We start from the raw sequence: 26,280 nt of genomic DNA on the forward strand, positions 1-26,280 counted from the left end.
TAAGAGAAGTTGTGAAGCTCTGAGGTATCCTGCTGATCATCCAGCTATGGCTTCGTCCACAGGCAGGGAAGGGGGTCGATTGACCCTCTTGGCTCTCCAATCACGCATGAAATGTGATCCTCAAGGTTACGAGGAGGAGCTCCTCCTCCAATTGCGTCACTTTGAAGCTTGCCTTTCTGTCTTCCAGCTGCAGTCTTCTTCGTCTTCTTTTGCTAACGACCCCACTGCTGCAAAGGAGCTTGCTGAAATGACCATGTTCCTGGCACATGCCACACCAGTTTACCCTAAGCATCTCAATCAGTTTCCTCAGCAGATTCTAGTATTGCTTCAATCCAAGGGGAATACTTTACAACCCACGTTGCGCCGTCAGCTTACTCAGGCCCTCATTCTTCTAAGAAACCGCCAGGTTGGTTTTCAGAGGTGCCTTGTATTTTTAATCTTTTTTTATCAGCTCTGTTGATTTGGAAGCCAGGCTTTAAATGGTCCTAGATATCAAACTCGGAGCTTTGACGTTCTTTTTGTTTGGTTCTAATATTGCGTGGATGTAGATGATAGAACTGGTCGAGATACTGCCAGTCTTGATGGAGCTTCAAACCCTTGGCGACAGGGCTTTGAGAAAGCTGGCCTCACTTCACGTGGTGCACGATGTCCGTCGAATGAATTTGAAGCACAGAAACGAGTCCAAGAATCGGGCTTTACAGAACGTGCTGTTCCGTTTGCTCCAGGTTTATTGCCAAAATCACCGTTTTTATTTTTCTGGGACTCTAATGCATTTATCTATTTGTTCTCTTATTGGGAAAGAGAGAACGAGAAAGAAAGAAAGAAAGATGTATTAACGTCAGTGGGAGGCCTCTCAGGCCTATGGACAAAGTGCACAAAAAAGTAGACCTCAGTGGGTTGGAGCAAAGGGCATGCTAGGGCCCTTGCTGAGTACTAATCTATACTAGCAAAATCATTACAATCAAGTACAAACTGAATCAAGTCAATCACAGAGTTGGGACTCAGAAACCGAAGTCCAGCACAGTGATGGCTCCCAGCACAGTGATGGCTCTCTGGTGAGCTGTGAAAATATCTCGTATCTGCATCTGTCAAGTTGTCTCGCGCTTTCGCAAGACGCGGTCTGCTCTCTTTGAACTCTATGGGACAATGTTTAGAGTAGTGTAACCAGAAAGCGCGTTTCGGGCAGTAGAAACGTGAAGAAGGGTTTCTGTCCGAAACGTTTCTAAGAAACGTGTGAAAAGTGGAAGGTTTTTTGAAATATAATTTATACAGATAACACTAATTTAATAATTTATATAAAATACACTAATTTTACATGTTTCTAAACGAAACGCTTGTCAAGATCTCGATAGGCCATAGTGGGGTGGAGGAGGAGAAGCTAGCTGATATGCAGGCAGTTTGCATTATCGAGAGAGGGCTGCAGAGGCACACGCAACACGGAGAGCAACCAGAGAGCACTCTATTGAGGTCCGACCTATCACAGCTTTCCTCAAAGGAGACCGCCCAAGACTAGGGGTCACTCTGAACATAGAGCAGCGGGTTTAGAGATCGAGGAGACCACGTCCCCCTTCGCCACCACAGCATGAGACAACTTGATAGACGCAGATCTGAGACATTTTCATCACTCATAGACGAGCCACCACAGTGTTGGGTTTCGGAATTTGAATTCGAGCTGCAGCTCTCAGCCTACTTTTGATATGTTTTGTACTTAATTTTGCTTGAGCTATTGAGATCTTTATTTCAGCATAATATTCACATGGGTCTTAGCGCACCCTTTGCTCCAGCCCATTGTGGCTTGTATGAGTTTTTCCCTTTATGTGTACTTTGCACTTTGTCCCATAGGCCCGTGAGGCCTCCTGCGGACGTTAATATATCTTTCTTTCTTTCTCTCTCCATATATATATATATGGAGTTTGCCCTTCACCTCCGGAGTGCTGACAGAAACTCAGTACGAAGACTTTGTATAAATGTATGCTCAAATATGTGTGGGTGTGTGGATTTGTATGTGTGAGAGCATGTTTTTATACTATGGTCTACCCCCACTGTTGGGCGTTGATGATGATGGTGGGGATGTCATAGTAGCTAGTCCCTACTATGTGTGATGGAGTTTATGGTTTTCAACCTTATGAGTGACTATCATGAGATTGAAACTGCACTATGTTGTGTTTTTAGAGGATGAGTTTGGGAATGTTCTCGGATTCATCTAGGTATATATATATATATATATTTGTTTTCCAGCAAGTATTCATCTCTTTGCTTTCGTTGTACCATGATTTCTAACACGTTAATCTCTATCTATCTATCTATCTATCTATCTATCTATCTATATATAAAGTATTCATCTCTTTGCTTCTGTTGTACCATGATTTCTAACACGTTAATCTCTATCTATCTATCTATCTCTCTCTCTCTCTCTCTCTCTATATATATATATATATATATATATAACACGTTAATCTCTATCTATCTATCTATCTATCTATCTATCTCTCTCTCTATATATATATATAGAGAGAGAGAGATTAACGTGTTAGAAATCATGGTACAACGGAAGCAAAGAGATGAATACTTGCTGGAAAACAACTCAACAAAAGTGCAGCAACAAAGTAACAAAGGAGATGACAAAACTGAACAAGTTCTTCCTTCTAGAATGAAGGGCAAAAGGTTGCAAGAGGAGTAGCTGCAAAGGGCAGTAGTTGCTGCAATCTTCTTCCACCAACGGTGGGCTAGACAAGCCGCATTCTCGCGCTGCTGGATCAGCTTCAGTGCTGAGAGGCTGAAGGCTTGAGTGTGTGGATGGTTGGCCTGATCTAGGTCAGCCATAATCCCCCCCTAGTGGTCGGCCAGGGTTGCCCCTCCTAGATCAATATAAGGAGGGGCCATTTGCCTCCTCACTCCTTCCCACAGAAGCCAACAAAGAAAGCATGTATGAGTAGTGAGGAGCAGCCGAGATATTAGTTTTTTTCACAAATTTTGGATATAGTATTCTAAACCTTTGAGATTGACACTTGTCGTCCACCTTTGAGCCTTTGTCCCATAGCAGTGGATGACATTAATGCAGATTTATCTTCTGTCTTTACTTCTGTTGTGATTTCCAGATTGTGTTTCATCTACTACTCTTGCATTGAGCGGTGATTGGAGAGAGTACGAGGCTATCCTGAGTGTCGTCTGCTGCAAGAGTTTGCTACAGCAGGCAGGTCTAATTCTCTAACAAGGTATCGGAGCCAAGCTCAGCATGCTTGTGATAGCCTCCAACGTGAAGGAAGGAGCCCCTCAAGAGGAAGGGGTGACCCTGTGTTAACAAGGTATTGTTGTTTACAGGGTCTACACCGCATTGTGAAGTCCCCGGCCTTCATTTCAATTATCTAACCCTTGCAGGTTAGCCACAGCTAACCTAGGGGTACAATGCTATCCTCTGCACCCACTTAAATGAAAGTTCAGATATGGGGTGCCATTTAAATGAATCAGATATGGTAGTAAAAGGTGGGTGGAATCTACAAGCTACCTGCAAACGCCATTACAGGTTAAAAAACAAACACAAGGACACACGTGGTGTTGGCTAGCATGTCAACACCCAACCATAAATTGGTCTATTTATTACGATTCAACTCTAAAGTTACTTGGGTCATTTTGTATGCTTGAAGATTGTGAGCTCAATGTGCTATACAAATTTTTTGTGCTTGTTGAGCAGATTGTACTGTCTGAAGTTGATTGACAGACACTGAAAAATTTGCTTGTGTACTTCATGTAAATAACAGGAAGACAATGAAGCCAGATCAAAGAGGGCACTGATAGTGCTGTGTGACCTGCACAGGCGGAAGCTGTGGGTTGATGAAAGGACTGTGAATGCCATATGTAGTGCGTGTTTCCACAAGTCTTCCACGTGCGTGCAGTAGCTTTACTGACAAAATGTGTGCTTGCTCAATTTCTTAACTCTTGAAATTCCTTTTATCCAAGGTACAGGTTCCCTTAAAAACGTCAGCACATAACATAGCAACCTAGATCTTTTGAAAAAATCCTGGGTTTACTGCAGGATTTTAAAGGCTACTTTGTCATTTCTTCTTGGCTATGAGCGAATGGATGAAGAAGATGAGGATGAATCAAGTGAGGACGAGGATGAAGACAAGAAGCCATCTGTAGCTGTCAGCAGAGAGGCTATTTATAAGGCAAGAAGTTTTTCCATTCGTTGTTCTTTAGAGATTATATGGAATCTGAGGTTGTGGAAAACTTTGGATGCACTAATAGAATATGGAATGATCTTTATTTTGTTCATTTTCTCAGGCTCATCATAAAGGCACATTTTCAAGCCGCAAAAGAAAACAGGCAAAGCTGCAACGGGTGATCCGAAGCTTGAAAAAAAAACAGCGCACTCAAATAGATGGTGCAGATACAAGCACCTCTTCACCTTTGCAACATTTGCATGATGCTCAAGTGAGGGCCTGATCTTGGTATTAGCAGATGAAATTATATACAGTGGTTCAAAATCTTCTCCTGTTTGACACAGTCTTTGCTCAGGGATTTGCAGAGAAGTTATTTTCTCGTCTTCAAACCTGCAATGAACGATTTGAGGTGAGTGAAATATTTAGGAGATTTTACCTGATTTTGTTCTTACCTGTAGAACATATGTTGTTTATTTGTTCCACATGGGCAATATTCGTATTGTTGAAGGAAGAGGAATTTCAATTTTTGCTCCTGCGTCAATGTATCAGACCTAGTTTTACAGCTGTGTGTCAAGTAGGAGTAATGGGTACATTGTGTAAACTTTTCAGGTCAAACTTATGATGATGAAAGTGATTTCCAGAGTTGTAGGACTACATCGTCTGATACTTTTGAATTTTTATCCCTTTCTTCAGAAATACATTCAGGTGTGTCTATATTTCTTCTCTCTAGTTCCCTTTCATCTCTCTCTCGCATACATTAGGGAACTGATGCACTTTCTCCCTTTTACACTTCTAGACGTGTGTACATTTTCTAGAATCTCGGTTTCTGGTCAAAAATATAAGATTTCTGCTTTGATTGTAAAATGTATGGGGTCAAAAATATAAATTTTCTGCTCTGATTGTTTCAAAGTGTATGAGGAAGACATTGCGTAGATTTCATGAATGTTTTACATTATGTAAAATTGACATTTTCAATGCTGAACGGCCTCCCACCTGAGTGTATTTGTTCTATTGATATGAATTGTTCCAATTATTGGTGAAGGTTAGGAGCCTTCTGTAGCCAAAGAGTGGAGAGAGGCAAAGCATGTTCTCCCTTTTTCCTCTACAATTGGCAAAACAATGGCACTCTTGCTGTAGACCCCCACTGAATTGTGGAGGCTTGAAGCTCTGCTGTAGAACTGAACGTTACTGATGTGCTGCTGCTGACTGATATAGATAGAATAAGGTGATCGGCCCCTTTTAATTGCATGCAAGGCTCTTATAATTGCTATTTCACAGATTGGCTTGGTCTGTAACTGCCACCTCGCAGACATGGTTCAGTCTGCCTATATACCCGACCAGACCTGATCTGGGCCAGATCTGAGCCTATTAAAAACCATTTTGCTGCCCTGCACATTGCTTGAGTTTGCTGCAAGGCCCTGGGCCAGTTCTGGCACTGATCCATTGCATATCTGCTGCTGCTGCGTGTATCTGCTGCTTTTCCACGCACATGGTGATGCGGCTGTTTGCTGTTGTCCTGCTGCTACTGTGCTGCCCACACAGGTGCCACGCGGGCTGCTGGAGCCCTAGATCAGTCCAAAGCTCCTACTTATATAGAGGCAGCACGCCAGGGACTGAGGAAGCCCATGACAACCACCGTATTTGAGTAGCAACTCTCGAATTCAGCAAGAGCAAACCCGCCTTCCAATGTGCGCAGCCCTTCTCTCTCCACTCCACCTGTTCTCTTCACCCCACAGGAGTGGTAGTTTGCCTTCTCTATATATCATTGTAATCGTCACTCACCCTCTCGCCTTAGCTATTCAGAAGTACTCTATGGAGGAGCGCCAGCAGCACCCAGTCTTGTGTGCTCGCCCCATCACTCACATGCATGCATGCACATGTATGTTCTCTCTATATATTGTAAGTTTAGGCAGCATGCTTCCACACTCAATCAGTAGCACTGTTAGAGAATAAGTTAGCTTGCCTGTTTTTTACATAAGATAGGGGATGGGGCACTGACAGAAGACATATTTGAGAGGCCCGCCTTGAGGCAACTTTTCGGCAGCGCTTGAGTCAATGCCAGAGAGGATCCATGTGCATTATTTGAGTAATGGTACACTTGCGGGGAGAGCTCCCCCTATTTGGCCGAAGCTTTCTAACTAAAATGTGCACTGCCCATCTCTTAGAACAACAATGCTTTCTGGTTGGAGATCTCGCATGTGGGCAGGCTGGTGCAAGGTTCAATTCTTGTCCATTCACTCAAAAGAACATCTTTGGCTAGCACAGGTTGATCAGACCATAAGTCTGTCCTTGCCACTTGGGATTAGCACTTTCCTTGCCACTTGGGATTAGCACTTTCGTCTTAGAATGAATATTGGAGTTTGATTGCTCCTTTTTAATTTTTTGCACCTATGAAACACTGAAAGCAACGTGATGTGTGAATTTCCACTTACAATTATCAATCAGCTAGCAAAAATGCTACCTGGACTTATCGGCTGATGACGTGGTATGTCAACCAGTTTGAGTGGTTGGGTGGTGGGATCTATTCTCCTATGGCCACTAGGCTATATAAGTTGGAGTTCCACTGCTACTCTCCATCACATTCCTGGTTTCATTCTGATGGAGAGCGGAAGTTCCACTCGCACTCTCCATCACATGCATTGTTTCATTGTGATGGAGGATGGGGCTCCACTCTCCATCAGGAAGGCTATTGACATTTAGTAGAGGAGAGCACAGTTTCCAAGACTTGTACTTGTGATTTGCATTCTTCTCTCTCTTTCACACACACACACACACACACACACACACACACACACACACACACACACACATTTATACAGATTTTATGTAGATTTCAGTTTTGTTTGAGCTCTTGAGCTCTTTAGCTTAGCATACCACTCAGCAAGGGCCCTAGCATGCCATTTGTTTCAGCCCTTCAATGCTTGTATGAGTTATTTTTGCTTGGTGTACTCTGTCCTATAGGCCTGTGAGGCCTCCTGAGGACGTTAATATATCTCCTCTCTCTCTCTCTCTCTCTCTCTCTCTCTCTCTCTGATTGCGCATAGGGGGGCTGCCAGAGGATTGTATGGGCTGTCCTACAGATGATTTTACGGTGGGATACATAGTAGAAGAGAAGATCACAAGTCTCAAGAAGGAGATACCACAGATAGAATGGGATAAAACTGACATTAGTTGGATCTCTCAGAAGGGAACACAAGTACAAGTTGAGTTCACAGAGAGGGCAGGTAGAGTCAAGATTCTCCGACAGATAAACAAATTGAAAGGCACATGGGTATGGATATTTGAGGAGCTTACCCTGAATCAGCTCAAACAAAGGAGATGTTGCTGAAGCCAAATTTTTTTCTAAGATAAAATTAGTAGCTGGTTATGCATCTAAATAAACTGGGGCTGAGCTGATATACTCCCCTAAAGACTCTAAGTCTCTAACTGATGTTGATGATTTTGGTGTGTGTTTTTTTTTGTCCCATAGACCCGTGAGGTCTCCTGTGGACGTTAATATATCTTCTTCTTCTTCTTCTTCTCATGTGTGAACGTTCTTGGTTAAAGATTGCTTTTGCTTTATGCACCACACGCACGGTGAATTTCTCCACCTTTTGATGTGAATACCGATGCCATTGCCTGCCATCGTTGCAACATTGGAGGACATGGGCATCCTATGGTGTTCAAAGGATGCAAGTTGATACAATGAAATAAGGTGCTTTGCACATGATAAATAATTCTTGCTCGTATTAGTGCTCTTAAAAAGTGGAAGCATTTCTTGTTTGAGTAGGAGTCCACAGTCAAAACTGATCATGAGGCATTGCAATGGTTACAGACCATGCCAACTGCTTAATGGGCAGACATACATGTTCAATGAAGCTAGATATTCCAGTAGTTCAATGGAATGATTTAGTACGTCCCAGGAGTTAACAATGTGGGAATTGGTTGTAGATGCCTCTTAGTGGAGGGACCGATCAACCGAGGAAAGGGAGTAGCACTTTTGTACAGGTAAGCGTGCCGTAATGGATATTTCTTAGCTTCTAAGAGGGTGAAGGTCGCAGGTGCGGCCTCACATAATGGTAAGGAGAGATTGTGGCCACTCGGAAGCAATTATAGATGGATGTGAGGTCGAATAATGAAGCTGAATAGGGTTGATACTATTTTCGGAAAAGAGACTCAAGGAGTTGGAGATCCTTGATGATTCATAGTTGGTTGTCAATTGAGTTTGAGACCTGTGCATGAAGTTGTTTAAAGATTGTTGGGAAATCGATAGTCAACACTTCTTTTTCGGTGCTCACAGATTGATGACGTTGGATTTTCAAAGCTTCTAATAGAAGGTTCCGTCTTGAAAAAAAATTCGACAAGTGGAAGATCATTTTCCTCCACAGCGAGCCAATGGGTTTGTAGACTTAGCTCGAGAGGCACTGGAGATGAATCTAGTGCCAATGTGTGCGTTTGATCAATGTAGGATGGGAAGATCTCAAGACGGTTGATGACTATCTTAGTGACATGGAGTTTCTTGCTGTTGTGAGTATAGGCGAGAAGCAGAGGTTGGCTAGGATTCATTTTTGTCGGGGAATACGTCTTCAAGATGAGACTTGATGGAGTTTTGAGGAGGGTGATGCTTCCTCGGGAGGTGACTCGTGTTTTCAGCCATCATGAGTGTATGGGTATTCTTCGAGGGAGACCCTTGCTAGGATGATCTGACAAGGAGGGTATTGGTGGCCCAGATTTCAAAAGAATGTATGAGTATCGCAAAACCTGTGAAGAATTTATAAATTCTGGAAGAGCAAGACCCTTGCATACAAGGAAGGCTTATGCACTATTTGAGTGGTGGTGGATGGATTTTTGGGGCCCTTGCCTAGGAGTTCAAGTGGAAATCTGTATATTTTGGTGTCTTTTGATTATGCAACCTGTTGGATAGAAGTAAAGGCTACAATGAACTGCAAGAGACCTACGGTAGTGGTTTTTGTTGTGAATATGGTTTGTAGCAAGGTTTGGAGTGCCTATGGAGGTGTTCGTAGATCGTGGGAGAAGTTTTCGAAATGAGGTGGTGAAAGCTTTGATAGCTAAGTTGAAGATTTGCTTGACACATTCCATGCCCTGTAACTGTCCACAGGTCAACGAGTTGGTAGAGAGTGCTTACCGATCACTTTTTGGGCTTACTCGATATCATTTCAAAGTTTCCATAGGACATGCTCCAATTTAGTTGGTATTTGCGATAGAAGCCATATTACTAGTTGAGCTGGAGGTCGAGACATTGAGGACGAGCTTCTTGAAGAAGTTACAAGACAATTGAAAGGAGGCAGTACCGATGTTAAGGCCTCTGCATCAACAAAGACAAGCATGGGGCACGACGACAGAAAGGAAGAGATCTTAGAAAGGGACCTTGTAAAAAGCTTCGATGTCGATCTCGATGAAAAGGAGTTGTCGAGCAAAGTCAATGAAATCTTGTTGAAGAAGTTCCATCCTCACCAAGTGTGGGATGTGGAGATGTGGCAGGGGGGAGGGCGAGTAGTGAGAGTGACTGCAATCAGGGGGGGGGGCGTGTGGGAGAGAAGGCATGGGGGAGGATGGGGCAGGGGAAGATTCGGAGGAGGGGGAGGGTCTGTCGAAGCGGCGGGAGCTCTGGAGTCCTACTACTGTGTAGGTGCCTTGGTGCTCGGGACCCCTGTGGCTGGGTAGTTTTTTGACACATCAAAGAAAGCCTCATCCTCCAGAGTCTAGGGGCAGCCTATTGGGGCGCCCTCTGATTGCTCCCCCTAGGGCTAGGAAGCTGTCTCCCTCTTTGTTGGGTGCAGGGAGCAATGGAATGGAGATGGAATGCAAGGGAGCAAACAAGAAGTTGAGGAAACGAGATTACTTGCAAATGGATAATGAGAAAGTACAAGAGGTTGACTAATCCTTCAAGGCACATACCAGGGTTAAGTGCTAACAAACCCCCCTTGATGGTATGGCTGAAGTATCATGCAAGAAAGCGCTTGAAACAAGAGAAGACATCTGCTTAGCCTTCATGCCATCAATTTGGTGAAGTCATCCACAAAAGTGGAGAACTATAAGTCACCCCCAAGTGATGCTGTCCGCATCGGCTCGCATACATCACTGTGCATGAGATGCAACTTCTTGGACGCACCAACGGTCCCATCTTTGGGAAATGAGAACTGATGCATTTGCCCAACCCTCAGAGACATGTTGGGTAGGTGCATGCATGGGTGGGAGGTTTACCACCATATCCTTTGAATGCATTTTCACCAAACTTTTATAATTCAGATGCCCCAATCTCTCATGCCACAAATGTGAATCTGAAATGACAGATTCAGAGACCAAATTTGCTTCAATAGCTGACTGTATAGGCATCAAGATGGTACAATGTGACCAGTAAGTACAATACAATCATCATGCCGGTTGTCATACACGGCACAACGATAACCATAAAAAAGAACCGTGAAGCCATTTAGGGAGATGGCTGAGGTAGAAATCAGGTTCTTTTTGATACTTGAAATGTAAAGCAATTCTAGAAGTGTGACTGTATCCCCTTACACAAAAGTGACCTCACCTTGGCCAATCCTCTTCACAGGTTAGGATGCGTGGTTGAGGGCAGACATTTGCTGCTATAGCAACACCTTTTTGCTGTTTTTTCTTGTCTGAAGCAATGCGCTTGCGACATTTTGAGATGTCATGACCGGGCTTCCTGCAATAATTATAGCGCTTTGATTTTTTTTTCCCATCAGATGGGATGGAAGTAGATGAAGTGTCAGAGGGTTTGGTCGTGCTGAAGTTCTTGCCCCCTTTACCTTTTCCTTTGTGATTTGTAGCAAAAGCTTGATTTGCATGAATAGAAGCAACCCAATTGGAGCGACTGTGCTCCCCTGTAGTAGTAGGGCAACAATCTGATTGAAGCTATAGTGGTTGGGGTTACCCATGGCCACTAGCCTCAGTGTCGTAGCGAATTCCTGGTCTGAGTCAGGGAGCCCATCGAGTGTCATAGACACTACAATGTGGTACAATCTCATCAACATTGATGAGCTGCTCTCTAAAATCCTTAATCTTGGTGAGACATGCATCCATGTTGTCCCCTTTGTTCATCTTAACATTATCCAGTTGCCTGCGCAAATAGGCAACTTGGGCCTCATTGCGAATTTGATAAAGACTGGCCAAAGTATCCCATGCATCCTTGGCTGTCTTGCAAGACCGAATGTGAGGTATAACCTCCCTCTTGCTATTCATAGCAATCACTACATGTGCCTGTGTAGGTAGAGATAGGTCTAGTCTCTGATCCATATTTACAATACCCCAAATGTTCTAGGATACCAACATGTTGCATACCAAGTATGAACACATGGGGTAGTTGGTACCATCAAGCTTGTCTTCATGGGCAATAATTCCAAGCGGCTGATGGTGAGCCATTGCAAAAGAGAATCCTCAAAAGAAAATGACCTGCAAATGTCAAAGCCTCAAGGCTACAATGCAATGAGCTGGCTGCTCCAAAGCTGACTGCAAATGTGCAAATGCCAACCCAAAAAATGACAACAAAAACTCTGTAAATGTAAATGCCAAGTAAGCTGCTCAAACGCTGAGCAAAATGCACAATCTGAAACCAGCCTCTAATCACTCAAAGGGCAGTGGAACTAAACCTTAATCACTTCAGCACTTATTTACAGCTCACAAAGCATATATCACAACCATTAACCATTGCATGATCACCATTTGGCATTTACCCATTTGTTCACAAACAAAACCACTGAAAAAGGAATGGAGGCTAGAATGCCCCTGCTCAACAAACATAGACAAGTGCACCCGAGTGGCCCCGAACACCGTGGCACCTCTTTCGGTATTTCTTTATATTTTACAGTGAAATGATTACAAGTTGCATCTGGGAGACCTTCCCTGCAATTGAGCACGCAGCCCCAATTCACTAAGCCTTCGCAAGGCTTTCAAGCATAGAACGCCATCACATAAGTGCACTTAACCCATAGGCTCAACCCAAAGGCATTCTCTTTTTCGAGTGCAATTCCATTGGCTGTCCAGATGCAATCACACTGCACCCCAGCTGCACTCTCTTTGAGTGGTTTCCAGATGGCATTCACAAAGCTTTTCAAAGCTCCAAAATAAAATCAGCAAAGTACCCAACCAAAGAATGACTCATGTAGCACTGCCTGGGCACCTGTGAGCCAAGAAAGAGACGGCACACGAGGCCAACCAATAGCTCATGGCAAAAAGAAATTGCAGCAGCAAAATCACAACTTACCAAGCCCTGAAAACTCGAACCAAGTCCTCAATCGCCAAGAGGACATAGTAGCCAATGCCCAATTGCATTCTCAGCCAAAGAGGAGTGCAAAGGCATGAAGAAAGAGCATTTACAAGAGCCGACCAGTAAGAATTCCACTGAAAAATGCAAAAAGAAGCACTTCTGTCACGAAGAAATGGGAGTTCTTGGGCTCAAAATAAGCATCCTTCAGAGAGGAATGCATTGAGAAGGTTTTGGAGAAGTTTCATCGCCGGAAAGTCCTCCAAAACTGAGAAAAACCAGCCAACCAGCGCGTGGGACCACTCGAAATTCAACAGAAAGTTGTAGCTTTGCAAGAGGAGAGGCCTATGAGGCGGTAGAAGCAAAAAGGTCCAGAAAAAGCCACTTTTGCAAGTTCGACCAGCAAAGGAAGTGCTCAGCTCTGCCCATTCTACCAAACGCACGGAGGGAAAAGCATATTACTGCGAAGGGGAGGCAGAGGGGAAGCCATCGGGTCAAATGGAAGTCGAGGAATCCAAACGGGTGAGGAGTTATGAAGAAAAATGGAATTGAAGAAAAACGGAATTCAGCTGAAGGAGGCTGAAAAACCAGTCCAAAATCTCAACAAAGGAAGAAGATGAGAGAGAAAACCACACATGTGAAGTTTAGAAGGCCCAGGAAGGTCCAGGAATGGCAAAGGAGCATGTAGAAGGCACTAGAGCCACCTGGAACTCTAGGGGGGGCCACTGAAGGTACATGGCTCTCTAGGGGGCCCATTAAAAATGCCACATCATCATTTCCCAACAACCACTCTTTTAATTCCTTGGAATGCCTTTGGGCCTAGGGATTAATTACGCTTATGTGCTAGGCACCATGCCGCGTTTAATTACACATTATTAAGCCCATGCTTGGACTTTTAAAACCAAAGTTGTCACGGTCTTGTAGTATATTAAAGTACTTAGAATTTCACGCCCCCGTGACATGCCCCTCTCTTGAAACATCAAACCACAGTTTGCTGCCCCAAAACACAGGAGCGAGCATGAAATATAGCATAAAAGAGTATACAAGAAAGCCGCAGCTATAGTATATAGAGACAGTGAAAATATGGCTAGGAGAGGCATGCATCCATCCATATACACTGCTCAAAATCTATGTGATCCTCTGCGATCAATAGTCAAGATGCATCAATATCATGAAGTCTCACAGCAAAAATACTGTCAGCTCAGTATCTCGGATGAAACATACAGTGTCATCAAGCGACCTCATAAAATCACGTGGAGCCCGTCTGTACTGAGGGATTGGAGGTGCTACCCCCCTCTTGAACACCAGGTAATGCTCCAGACGCAGTCGGCTCTAATTGGAAAGCATCAAGGTAAAGCTGCAATATCTCAGGTGAATCTGCCAGTTTACCTTCCTCCATCCATTTTGCATCAAGTGATGGGTAATTTTGAAATTTTACCAAGTAGCGACGGATAACTTTACCCTTGAGCTTTCTATCTCTGTGTGCCTTGCAGCTTATTTACAGCTCACAAAGCATATATCACAACCATTAACCATTGCATGATCACCATTTGGCATTTACCCATTTGTTCACAAACAAAACCACTGAAAAAGGGATGGAGGCTAGAATGCCCCTGCTCAACAAACATAGACAAGTGCACCCGATTGGCCCCAAATACCGTGGCGCCCCTTTCGGTATTTCTTTATATTTCACAGTGAAATGATTACAAGTTGCATCTAGGAGACCTTCCCTGCAACTGAGCACGCAGCCCCAATTCACTAAGCCTTCGCAAGGCTTTCAAGCATAGACACCATCACATAAGTGCACTTAACCCATAGGCTCAACCCAAAGGCATTCTCTTTTCCGAGTGCAATTTCATTGGCTGTCCAGATGCAATCACACTGCACCCCAGCTGCACTCTCTTTGAGTGGTTTCCAGATGATTCACAAAGCTTTTCAAAGCTCCAAAATAAAATCAGCAAAGTACCCAACCAAAGAATGACTCATGTAGCACTGCCTGGGCACCTGTGAGCCAAGAAAGAGGCGGCACACGAGGCCAACCAATAGCTTATGGCAAAAAGAAATTGCAGCAGCAAAATCACAACTTACCAAGCCCTGCAAGTGAGTGCGAATGTGACAAAATAACCTGCAAATCTGAAAATATCCTGCAATCTACCGGCAATAGATCCAAAATCCAAAATTTTGGAGGTGAAAGAGGGAAAGTACTGCAAAAGCTCCAAAATGTGACCAAAAGGAGCAATTGTCATTGCGAAATCTGCAAATGTGACACAAAAGCCCCAATTTCTAGAGGAAAATCACCTCAATGTCAATGCAATGTGTGCAAATCTGCAACTTTTCTGCAATTTGCTTGCAAATGTTACACAGGAGCCCCGAAATCGACCTGAACTAGGCAATGTCACTACAAAAGCTCAATGCTCAAAGTACACTTTGAAATCTGCAAAAGCACTTCTACAACAACAAATGGTGGCTGAACTGCGAGGAAAACATGCTGTTTCAGCTGTATGGAGGTCCAAATTCACCAAAAACTGGATGGATAGGTAACAAGAGGCTGTACAGGCATGTCGCAATCAAAAGTGGTGAATCTGTATGATTGCATGGACATATACGGACATCCATACGAACAGCTCCAGAATGGTGTCGTTTTTGTTAAAACAGGTCAAAAAATGGGGAAAACTTCAGAATCGGACTTGAAAACGTCAAAAAACAGTCCCTAAACAATTTTCAGCTCCAAAAACAGATTTCTGCAGTCAAGATTGTAAACTGAGCTGCTTTTTGGCGATGGTTTCAGGTTGGATTTTCAAAACTGTTGTTTCCTCCCTCCAACCCTATCGCGGTAGTTGCTAGGCCATCTTGGCTGCTCCACGCTGATCACAGCCTGCTCCAGCAGTAACCAACAACCAAGCACCTGTCATGGCACCTCGCTGACGGCTCCACCCTGATCGTGGGCTGCTTCAACTCCCACCTCTGCTCATCCTGCCCATGGACCTCTCCATCAGCCCCCAGGCTGTTCCACCTTGCCCTCGGGCATCAGCTGAAGGCCAAGAAACAGTCATGATTTTGCACCTGTAACATGAAGTCACCTTGGACCTGCATGACCTGCTCTAGACCTTGAAGATCTAGCTCCAAGCCTCCAAGGACCTGTCAAAACTCAGCTCTAGAATTGTGCCAACCCCCCTAGACCACAAAGATTCAGATTTTGAAGCTGTTTGTACTGCTCTAGGTACCCACGAGGACCTGCTCCATCTGCATGACCTGTCCCAGTTGCACCCTAGGTCTCCACTGCATGCCATCAATGTGAAGTGCTGCTTGGGAGGCTGATGTAGGATGTAAGGAGGTTAGTAAACAGATGATGTAGGATGTAGGATGTAAGGAGGTTAGTAAAACAGCAAACAGATGACAATAAATAATTTTGATATGTAAAAAGGGAAACTGTCATCAAGGTTTTCTGGGAGGAAGTGCAGAATATGCTGACATGGGTTCTATGGAAGATACATGGGGGAAGCAGGCTTCGGATAATGCTATGACAACCTACATGGCAGGGACGCCACATAAAGCTACCTCTGATGTCATTGCCCATCTCAAGAAAATTTGTTTGGTTTTGATTGAGAAATTTGACAATTTTGAAGTCACAAACTTGGCCTTGCTAGCTGAGAAAACACATGTAACAAAATATTAGCTGAAGTGAAGAAAGATACAAGAAGAGTGGAGAAAGGAGAAGAGCAAGAGAGAAGAATGGGAGAAGGAAAAGGTGGAATGGGAAATAGAAAAAACTAGCATAAAAGACGGGATGCAAGCTATGGGGATGCAGATACAGCAGCTCCAAGGCATGAAAGGAGCTATGCAAGCCACCATAAAAGGGAAACATGCTGAACTTACACAGCAAAATCACTAAAGGGAAAGCACAGATGCCGGTATGGAAAGCGCTCGTCAAGAAGGGTGCATTAGTCCCAAAAAAGTTGTTCATATTTGATGCCTTAGAAGAGGATAGGAGACGGAAACAGTAAGGCCTAAATGTCCTTCTTAGAGGACTAGCAGTTTGGGATACCCCTATGGTGGATGCTGAAGCTTTGATCACCAAGATGGGTGTCAACCTCCTTTTGAGGAAGCATGGAGAGTGGGTAAGACCAATGCAAAAACATATTTGGATTATGACCTCAAACTTCTGCAGCAAGAGCACGAGGGAAGGGATGGTCAAAGCAATGGCAGCCAGACAGGAAGGGAAGTGTGTTGCCTACAGAGATGGTAAAAAGAAAGGGGAGAAAGGGATGCATACAGCACGTGACGATGTCGGGAGCTATGGACGGGGGTACAGAACAGACTGAGCATGGTGTGTGGAACTGCAATGGTACTCTTTGGTCTGACCTGGGAGTGCGTATGTGGTGAGACCAACTGAGGAGGGGAAGGTGGTTGGATAAGGGGTCAGGGTGACAGAAAAGAGGCATACTGTGGTGGGGCATAGCGGAGCTGCCGATCCAAGCAATGATGATGATGCTGCTGCAAAATCTGGCACTTCCTTTGGCACTAACACACCCAAGGATAGTGGTACTGTCACCTCCAAGGATTGTGTAGACGATGTCGGTGATGATGAAGATGTAGAAGCTGATGTGGAGTTTGAAGCTGTTTGGGAAGAGGCCTTGTTGGCTGCCTTCTGTGTGGCAGTGCTATCAAACTGTAGGCCATTACGGTTGCTATGCTTGTTCACATCCTTGATAGTGAGTTGTCTCTGTTGCTTCCCCTTCTCCTTGAGTTTCTCTTTTTCCTTATCCCCTTTATTTGCTTTCGCCATCTCCCCTTCTCCTGTTCCCTTTTGTTTTGCTTGGTAGAGAATATATATATATATATATATAGAGAGAGAGAGAGAGAGAGAGAGAGAGAGAGAGAGGCAGGCAGGCAGGCAGGCAGGCAGGCAGAGAGAGAGAGAGAGAGAATCTCTTTAACTCTAGATGTGGTGAGAATTCTATAATTCTTTGCTATGACTGGTTGCTTTCCACAAGTCTTTGAAGATCCATGCAGCTGATTGATTGTCACTCTGCATATTTTGGATTAACTAATTCTACTTTTTGAATGTGCAGCCTCATCAACGTGATGTAACACATCTCCTCGCAGCAGCTGTTCAAGCTTGTCATGACATGGTATGCTATATTAATTTTGTAAAAAAAATTGTGGCAATCTTCGAAAAGTTAAGACCTTCAAACAAGTGAAGAGCTACCATTGGTTTGGATTGGTTTGGCTCTCTTTGTCACTGGTCCTCTCTCTCTCTCTCTCTCTCTCTCTCTCTCTCTCTCTCCCCCCCCCCCCCCCCCCCCCTCTGCCAACCCCTTCCCTTCCTCCCTGCCAGCCCTCTCCTTCCCTCTCCTCCAGCCCCCTCCCTCCCTCCCTGCCCACCTACCTGTTCGCGGCACCATCCAGCTCCTCGTCGTGGGACCTACCAGTCGTGGGCACCTCCACGGACGCCACAGCCTCCAGCTCCCGTCCCAGGCACCTCAACCTCCCCCCACCCGCTCCACCTCACCTGTCATGCAGCAGCTGTCTCCCGGTCTCCCTCAGGGCCTACGAGGCCTGCAAGGCTTGCAAGGCCTACCAACATAGCCCCCGCCACAAGCTCTGAACCTGCACCCACAGGGAAAAAAAAAAAAGCAAGTCAAGGAAACCAGCATCAACATCAAGAAAGATAAAAGAGGAAAGCTACACCAGCAAATGCAATAGTGGAAAGCCAAAGGCAAGGGTAGAGAAAGATTACCAGCACATTCGAAGGCCCCCAGGGCAGCAACTACCTGTCTCTCATTCCTGGAACATGCAATAAACTGTGAGCAGCTCCATACATTGGCGTAATGACGACATGAGGCTATGTAGAAGCCCTTGAAATGCAACGCCAGCTAACATGGCAGGATCACCACCTAAAAACACCTCTGAGGTTCTCACTCACCTTAGTAAGATTTGTGTGGCTTTGATTGAGAAAGTAGATAGCCTCGAGGCCAACAATGTGGCATTGATGGCAGAGAAAGCACACATTGATAAGACACTCAATGAAGTCAAGAAGCAAGGAGGGCATATGCAAGATGAGTGGAGAAAGGAGAGAAACAAGAAGGATGAGTGGGAAAAGGAGAAGGCAACATGGGAAACTGAAAAAAGCGAGCCTTAATGACAAAATGCAAGCAATGGGGACAGAATTACAGCAACTAAGAGACATGCAAGGAACGCCGGAAGGAGCACACAAGGTAATGGAGCAAATGAAATTGGAGAATGAGAAGCTCAAGAAGGAGATGGAAGCCTTGTAGACAACCATACAAGGAAAGCATGCTGAGTTTACAAAACAAATCACCAAAGGGGAAACAGATATGTTAGGATGGAAGAATGTGGTAAAGAAAGGTGCGGCAGCCCCCAAGAAAGAGATCATCTCTGAGGCTCTGGAGGAAGAAAAGAGGAGCAGCAGCAAGGCTTTGAATATCTTGGTTAGGGGCCCTAACAGTGGGAGATACCCCTATTTCATATGCCAATACCTTGTTCATTAAGATGGGAGTCTTCCTCACATGCGAGACAATATGGAGGGTTGGCAAAGCTGAGGCCCCAACGAGACCCCTCATAATGAAGTTCCGGGCAGCAATGGACAGGTCTACCCTCATGAGTATGAGGGCAACCTTGGAAGGGACGAGAATATACTTGGGCGATGATCTCACATTGCTACAGCAAGAGCATTAGAGGGAGGGAATGGTTCATCTTATGGCAGCAAGAGGAGATGAGGGCACAAGGGAGGCTGAAAGAAAGAAAAAAAGTTTATTAAAGTCTTCAGAAGACCGATGGGTCTATGAGACTGTGAAAAACCTGATACAATGAGCTGTAGTAGTGGAGCTACTAAATGAGCATCCACACCAATGCAGAATGCAAAAAAAATCAAAATGGCAGTACTAAGTCCTAAGCACAACATAGTCATATCCTGACTATATATATCAATCTCAACTTTTGCGGTGGAGATCCTACTACGGGATGGAGACTATTGTTGGAGGGAAAGTGGCCCATCCCCATCACCGATCCAGCAGTCTAGCATACATATGCATGCTCTCTCTATGATGTCCCGGGTCAAGCACCACCTGATATGTCCTCTCTGCCTAGACCTACTACGTGTCACTTGTTTACTGCACAGAATGTACGGGCTGCTCTTCTCCGGCTTCACAACCAGAGATCACTAGATCACGAGGGGCTACGCACTGAGGACTTTGCACATGGACAAGAGGTCGTGACCCCAGCATTAGCACAATTGTTCAACCATGTTGTGTGCCATGGCTTTCCGTCTACTTGGAGCACCACCACCATAGTACCGATACACAAGGCAGGCGATCCCATGGACACTGGGAACTACCGCACTCTTTTGGCCATACTCTGGCTAAGATATATGGGTTGGTGCTAGAGAGAGAGATCAACAGTTGGCAACGGGCTCTTGGGCAGGCAAGTTTTTGGAGACAACACTCCACTCCAGAGCACATTTTCACCCTGAGGGGTATTATTGAGGAGGTGAAGTCAAGGCATCAGAAAGTCTACACATGCTTCGTAGCTTTCGTGAGGCATTTGATACTGTCCCACGTTCTCGCCTGATCAGGAGGCTACAGGAGTTGCAACTCCTAGAGATCATGATCTTGGGGGTCATGAGTCTATACGAGTCTGTCAGAGGGAGGGTATGTGCCCCAGGTGGTCTATCAGACTGGGTTGAGAGCACTATCGGAGTGAAACAAGGCTGCCCTGTCTCACCTACTCTCTTCGGGCTCTATATTGATGAGATCACTTTCTTCATAGACCGCCTAGCGGAGAGGCTCATTTCTGGCTGACCTTATGGTACAGAGGGACTGCAGAAACATCTAGAGGTTCTGGAGATGTTCTGCAGAGAGAGAGACTTGACAATTAACCTTGGGAAAACCAAGGTTATGATCTTCAACACCTCGCGAGCAGTGTCGCGTCACCATAGTTTCACATACCGAGACGTGCAAGTGAGATAGTGCAGTCCTACACATACTTGGGAGTAGTGTTCACCGGACCAGGCTTCACGATGACCCATGCAAGTACGTCACGACTCACACGAGGACTAGGTGCTCTGGCCCAACTAGAGAGGCAGTGCTTCCAAGCACATTTCCAAGACCCTCCGACGAAGGGTTGGCTTTTTGATACGCTGGTGAGACCCACTGCCATGTATGCAGCACCTTTCTGGGGGAGTGATTCTCTAGCAACAGAGTGGAAGAGATTTGAGAGACTATAGATGATTATGGGATCTAGGATGATTCGGAGAAAGCCCTTAGTCCCCCATCAGATTATACAGCAAGTTCGCCATGACCCCTCTCCAGGTTGATGCCATCTTCCAGACAGTGACTTTCAGAATCTCCCAGTTTCCTCCATGGGGATTTACTCTCATGTTATTTGTAGCTTCCTTGGTCTCATAGGCTTTTTGGCCTTTAGCAGATGTTAATACGTCTTTCTTTCGTTCCTCTCTCTTTTGGGCCTGACTGTCGCACAATAATAAAGATAGATATGGTTTTAAAACGTTGCAAAGAGTAATGGCAGCAAGTATTCCAATCAGAATATATCCGATTGGTTCATGTATGATATAATAAACAATAAAGTCATGGATAATCAATTGTTTATAGTGATTGCTGGTTTCAAAGCTCAAATACATGACTACAATCGGTCTATATTGTATCATGATTCATCACATCGGAAATATACATTGTACATGAGCCCAAGGTATTTAATGTGAATAATATATACGAGATGCTATGTGAACAATCTAGAGATCAAGTCACGAGTTTGAGGACCGATACACTACTATGACATGCTTGCCAGCGTTGCCTAACCTACAACTATGCTGCCCCTTTGTCCTCCTCATATGAGGTCTCTTAGGTCGGGTCAATGATCTCTTATAAGAAGTCCCATGTGGCTTCATTCACTGAGCGGGTGCATTGACCCATTGTTCCACTAGGCCGAGCTCACATGTGTTCAAGCCCCCAACATGTCACTACCATGTTTGTGTGGGTGATTGTGGCTCAATCTCCTCTTTGCATCTGGGCTAGTTTGAGATAGACGTAAGCCTAAGCAATTTCAAATTCTCCTCATCTCAAAGGAGGTTGCCAAGCCATGTTGTAGCAGTTGCATCAAGGCTATGTGTTGGGAGTAGTCTTTGAACAATGAGCTTGCCTAATAATGTCGTGATGTGCTTCTTTTAGCGAATGATTCCAAATCCACCCTTTGCCTAGGGGGGAGGATCATGGTGTGCCAAGCCACCTTGGTCCCATTTAAATTTGCCTTGAGGAAGTTATGACCCAACTTCCTCATCCGACCTATGCATCCCATGTGAAAGCAGGATGTGGGACTTTTGGTGTGTTTTGTAGTGCCCTAGTAGAACAGCTTGTGACAAATGCTCTCAAGAGGGGACTGATTCAATTTGGTGTTTTGCCAAATTTTTGTTCCTCAAGTGGTAGCCAAGGTATTGCTTTTTGTAGTCTCATGTGTTCACTTGAAAGCTCTCAAACTCCAGTTTGTTATAGCTCAATGAGGCCAAGAGAAATCTAAGTACATGTACCAATTGCTCCAGTTGCTTGAAGCAATGCGTGCATTGGTCAAGGAGGCGAGCTCTAGGCTTAGGCTGTTTGTGGTCTATAAGGCAATGGTCCTCTGTCTTAAAATAATATCCAAGGCCTTGGCGACAAAAAAGGAGGAAGGCGGCAAGAGATCTCAAGTTTGGGAAGGCCTTTCAGTGTGCGTCACAATGACAACTTGACTTGCACTTCTTGGATAGAGTGTGGACGTGCACATAATCCATCTCTCTAAGAAGCTGATCTTGCGCATCGTTCCCATGAAGAGTCCACAATCTACATGATCTTATGCCTTGTCAAAGGCTTGTAGAAGTACTATTAGAGGCTCATACTATTGTGCCCAACCAATAGCCTCCCAAATGCCAAATACGAGTGTCTTGGATGAGGTTAGGAAGAGAGACCAAAGGCAAGGACTCAAGACCTGGGCTAGGAGGGTGGAGGGGCACTATTGCCAAATTTATGTCTTCCCCCCACTCCTCGCTCATCCTCCCGAGTCCTCTCTAGGATGAGATGTAAAAAGAGTGAGGTGGGCATGCTCCCAACATCAAAGATTTTCTAAAAAGCACGCTGGAGGGGGTCAAGATGATTTGCCATAAGTTTTGGAAGAAGAGGGGAGACCTCGACATGATGGCCTAGAAACTCCTAGTTGTAATTTAAAAACAAACCACTGGGGCGGGCTATTTATAGCACTTGTGCCCAAATCTCTCGAGACTCCATCAGTGAGGGGTACTATGCTTGGGCAGAAGAGGATGGTCATCTTGAGGACCTTCTGGGAATCTGAGTTTAGTATGGATGTAGAGTCCCTTAAGCATTGAAGCTGGGTCCTTGTAGAGTTGCACCGGTAGTGTAGAAGAACCGGTGAGTCATCTGGTCCCCCTGATGCAGCTACGTATTGTTGCTCACACTCCGGTGACGGGCCTAATCCTAGAGAGGTCAAGCATGCCTTGTTACGATTGAAGGGTTTAGTCCTTCTAGAGCTGGATATACATATGGGAGTCTATGAGAGTGTGCAGCTTTGCTTGAAAATGCCCTTACTGATTTTAATTGGTTCAGACATTAATTTTTGTTGAGTGCAAGGGCTGCTTGCTTCTTATCTTCTCTACTGTAATCCTAGTGGAAAGAGCATACTTGTTGCATCGATAAAATGAGAAGGGGAGCCTGGGGAGTACAGTTGACATGGAACTGTCTTTTAAAGTGTTGTTGTGGTATCAGGTGCCTCCTGATGCTGTTGAATCCCTATTACGGCAGCTTGTAAACCAATTTGTACATGATCGAGCACGCCCTGAGGTTTGCCATTTCAGTACTTATTTGCTATATAGCTGATAGTAGAGTACAATGATAGCAACTAATATCTTGCAGGATTGTCATACAGGTCATAGCAGTTGGATTGAATGTTGTGCGGGAGATGTGCATGCGAATGCCTCTGGTACAAGCCTCAGACTCTACATCAATAAAATAATTAAATAAAACTATGTTCTAGCAGTCATCATTTCCTTGAATGGGACATAGAAATCAACACCTGATGTTTCCTGCCTGATTTTAGAGAGAAGTCGGTTTCTTATAGCCTTACGTCCTGAAGAGCTTCATGTCATTTGTTAAGCATTTACTACAGATGCAGAAATGTTGAGGGATAGCATTGTTATGTGCCATTTTTCACAAATTAAAATAACTTAGAAAGCAGCAAGAACTGGTTTTTATTGCAGTGTGTATGGTTTTTATGGCAGTGTGTATGTAGAAGTAACAGATCTGAGCTCACCAAGCCCATGACTATGGAACCAAAGGACCTTGCCATGGCTGTTGGTTGGAACTTGGAAAACATTAGGACCTCTTAGAACAGCATCGAATCATGATGTATGAAACTTGGACCTAGAATCGAAGCAATCATGGTTAACAATAAAGACTGATGATATTTATCCGTAGAAAAGGAAATTCATTATCTTCTTAGATGACCAAGGGACAACGAAGTGAAACTGTCACAGTTGAGCCTAGGGTGGAATGGGTGCTGATATCTTCTTAAGATGTGGTATGCAGATAATGACACAGGAATTACTCCATGATCTTGCGATGTACAAGAAGTCGCGTGAAAAGGCTGTCTCATCTGCAGCTCATTCAATAATCGCTATCTTTAGACAGGTATTATATTTCCCTGGTTGGCTTTCTGCAAGAAAGCATTGAGCATTGCAGTACTGATAATTCCTGAGGGTTTAAATACATTTTTTCTGAATAAGTTGGTGCCAAATCCCCCTACTTTTTCTTGTGCAGGTCTTTCCTTCGTTGTTGGAGAAAAAAGATCGTGGCCGAGGTGCAGATCTCTTGGCAAGGCCAAAGGCCTTTGGGGAAAAAATGGTGCAAAGCAGTGTGCCTGGTATTGAATTACTAGCCGAAGATAATAAGGAGCCTGTTGGCTCAGAAAGTGATAGTGATGGCCTTATGACAAGTGACGAGGATGATGCTGGAGATTTGCCAAGTGGCAACATATCAGGGGATGAATCGTTAGAGGAAGAAGAAGAGGGAGATGGTGATTTGGAAATCCAAAGCTCTGAGGAAGAAGACGTCACAGATGATGGTGATGATGATGATGACATGCCTGGTGAAGATTCATGTAGTGAGGAGGAGATATCACAGCTGGAAGATGCTGAAGATTCCAAGATAGATGAGCAGGGTGACGGGGAAAATAAGTCCAAACATGAAGATGATTTGGGGGAGGCTGTACATCCCATCAAAAAGATAAAAATTGATGGGGGTGTTGACACTGAGAAGCCACAACGTAGTCTCAGGTATTTGAAAAAAATTGCATCTTCTCAAGGTAATGATCATAATCAGTTTCCTATCATCTCAGGTCAAGATGGGGATGGATTCCTCTCAGATAAAGATTTTGGGCGCATCAGAAAACTTCAGGTAATATAGTTGGCCTTGTTCTGTGAGTTGGTTTTTTGATTATCTGTGCATTTCCATGAAGTACTCAACTCTCTTTCCATGAAGAGAGAGGGTTTTTTTGATTAATTGTGCATTTCCATGAAGAGCCTAACTCTCTTTCTAGCGAGAAATTTTTGATATCTCTGAGAATTGTAATTGACAATACTGTTGTTTTGAGGGGGTTTTTGAGAATATATTCATTGATGCCTTTCTTGGTCTACTGGCAGGCTAGGAAAGCAGCTCAAGCTACTTTAGCTGAGCATGGTTTTGGTAAGTCTGGAAAGAAAAAGAAAGAAGATAATGTGAGGATTCCAAGTTCCGAACACATACATGAACGACGGGTTAACCCAGCTTCTCTTGAGGTATAACAGATTGATCCTAGCAGTAGATTGAGGGCTGGTTTTGAGGTCTCTGTCCCCACCCCTGCCCCAACTCCCACACATCAAATACACCTCTGGAAATGTAGAAGACTGAAGTTGTTGCACTCATGAAGTGTTGATTTGTTTCAGGCAAACATACGTAGGCGGCGAGAAAAAGAGGAACGTGTTGCTAGTGTTAAAGCTGGCCAGGAAGAGCGGCCTGGGTACGGTTCCCGGACGTCTGTTAAACAGAAGAAGGTATCTGGTTAAGTGCATACGGAAGTGGTTTAAGAGATCTTTAAAAGTTAAGCATTTTCCCTTTACAGGAAGAGTTCATATAAATTGGGTTCTCCTTTTGTATCTTACAGACTGGAGGCCTGAGTAATAGGCAGAAAGAAAAGCGAAAAAGCATGCCTCTAGCTGCTAAACGAGCAAAGGCTGCAAAATCTCGGACTGAAAAGAAGGCAAAGAAGAGGTCCACAAAACAGTTCCGTGGAAAGAAGGCCTGGAAACAGTAGTTGATTGTGCACGTGTCGTGTCTTGAATTGTTGAGACGTTCTTTGTAGTACAATTCATCGCATGATGAAGTTTCTAACCCAATTGCTGTGTCGAGCTGCCATGGTAGATCCCTCCCTCCTTTTATGCTTGAGCTTATTGTGTATCAGAAGAGAATATTACTGACATGAGTTCTTACAGAGCTAACACTGCATTTCATCCACAACAAAATTTTGTAGGGCAGTTCCACCTCCAAGCTATCTGATCAGGTCCTCGTAGCTTCAGGGATGTTTTGAGGGGCACCTTGCATACAAGTATGAACTACTAAATCTTTGTACAGATGTGTCATTTCAAATGCAAGGTGCCTGCTTTAATAAGATATACCAATATACTGTCATTGATAGTCTCCAGTGTGAGGTTTCAATTTTATGTATGCAAAGATGTATAATAAGTAAAAGCAGCAGAAACTCATATGTACTTGCCATTCAGTTGCAATTTTACTTGATTGAGAGGGATACTCTCTTTGGAGCAAGTGTTTATTTATTTGA

General features: G+C 44.4%; 1 protein-coding gene across 4 annotated transcripts; it reads left to right on the plus strand.

The window, feature by feature from the left end:
* Positions 1-26,280, plus strand: LOC147886522 (ARM repeat superfamily protein). Of its 4 annotated transcripts, XR_015543295.1 has the most exons (16): positions 1-406; positions 549-725; positions 3,759-3,883; positions 4,034-4,166; positions 4,282-4,431; positions 4,516-4,569; positions 4,770-4,865; positions 17,460-17,519; positions 23,175-23,249; positions 23,335-23,388; positions 23,994-24,095; positions 24,225-24,860; positions 25,106-25,240; positions 25,388-25,495; positions 25,606-25,858; positions 25,972-26,280. XR_015543295.1 is itself a non-coding variant. In XM_087395350.1 (15 exons), the coding sequence occupies exons 1-15, from the start codon at positions 47-49 to the stop codon at positions 25,753-25,755; spliced, it is 2,415 nt and encodes an 804-aa protein (XP_087251476.1). In that variant the 5' UTR covers positions 1-46; the 3' UTR covers positions 25,756-26,280. The 4 variants fall into 4 exon arrangements, 3 of the variants coding, with proteins under 3 accessions (XP_087251476.1, XP_087251477.1, XP_087251479.1); XM_087395350.1 differs by having other exon boundaries at positions 25,606-26,280; XM_087395351.1 differs by lacking the exon at positions 4,770-4,865 and having other exon boundaries at positions 25,606-26,280.

The sequence above is a fragment of the Dipteris shenzhenensis genome, chromosome 24 (genome assembly GCF_047967505.1).
Source record: "Dipteris shenzhenensis isolate YYH24624 ecotype China chromosome 24, Dip_SZ_1.0, whole genome shotgun sequence".
NCBI lineage: Eukaryota > Viridiplantae > Streptophyta > Polypodiopsida > Gleicheniales > Dipteridaceae > Dipteris > Dipteris shenzhenensis.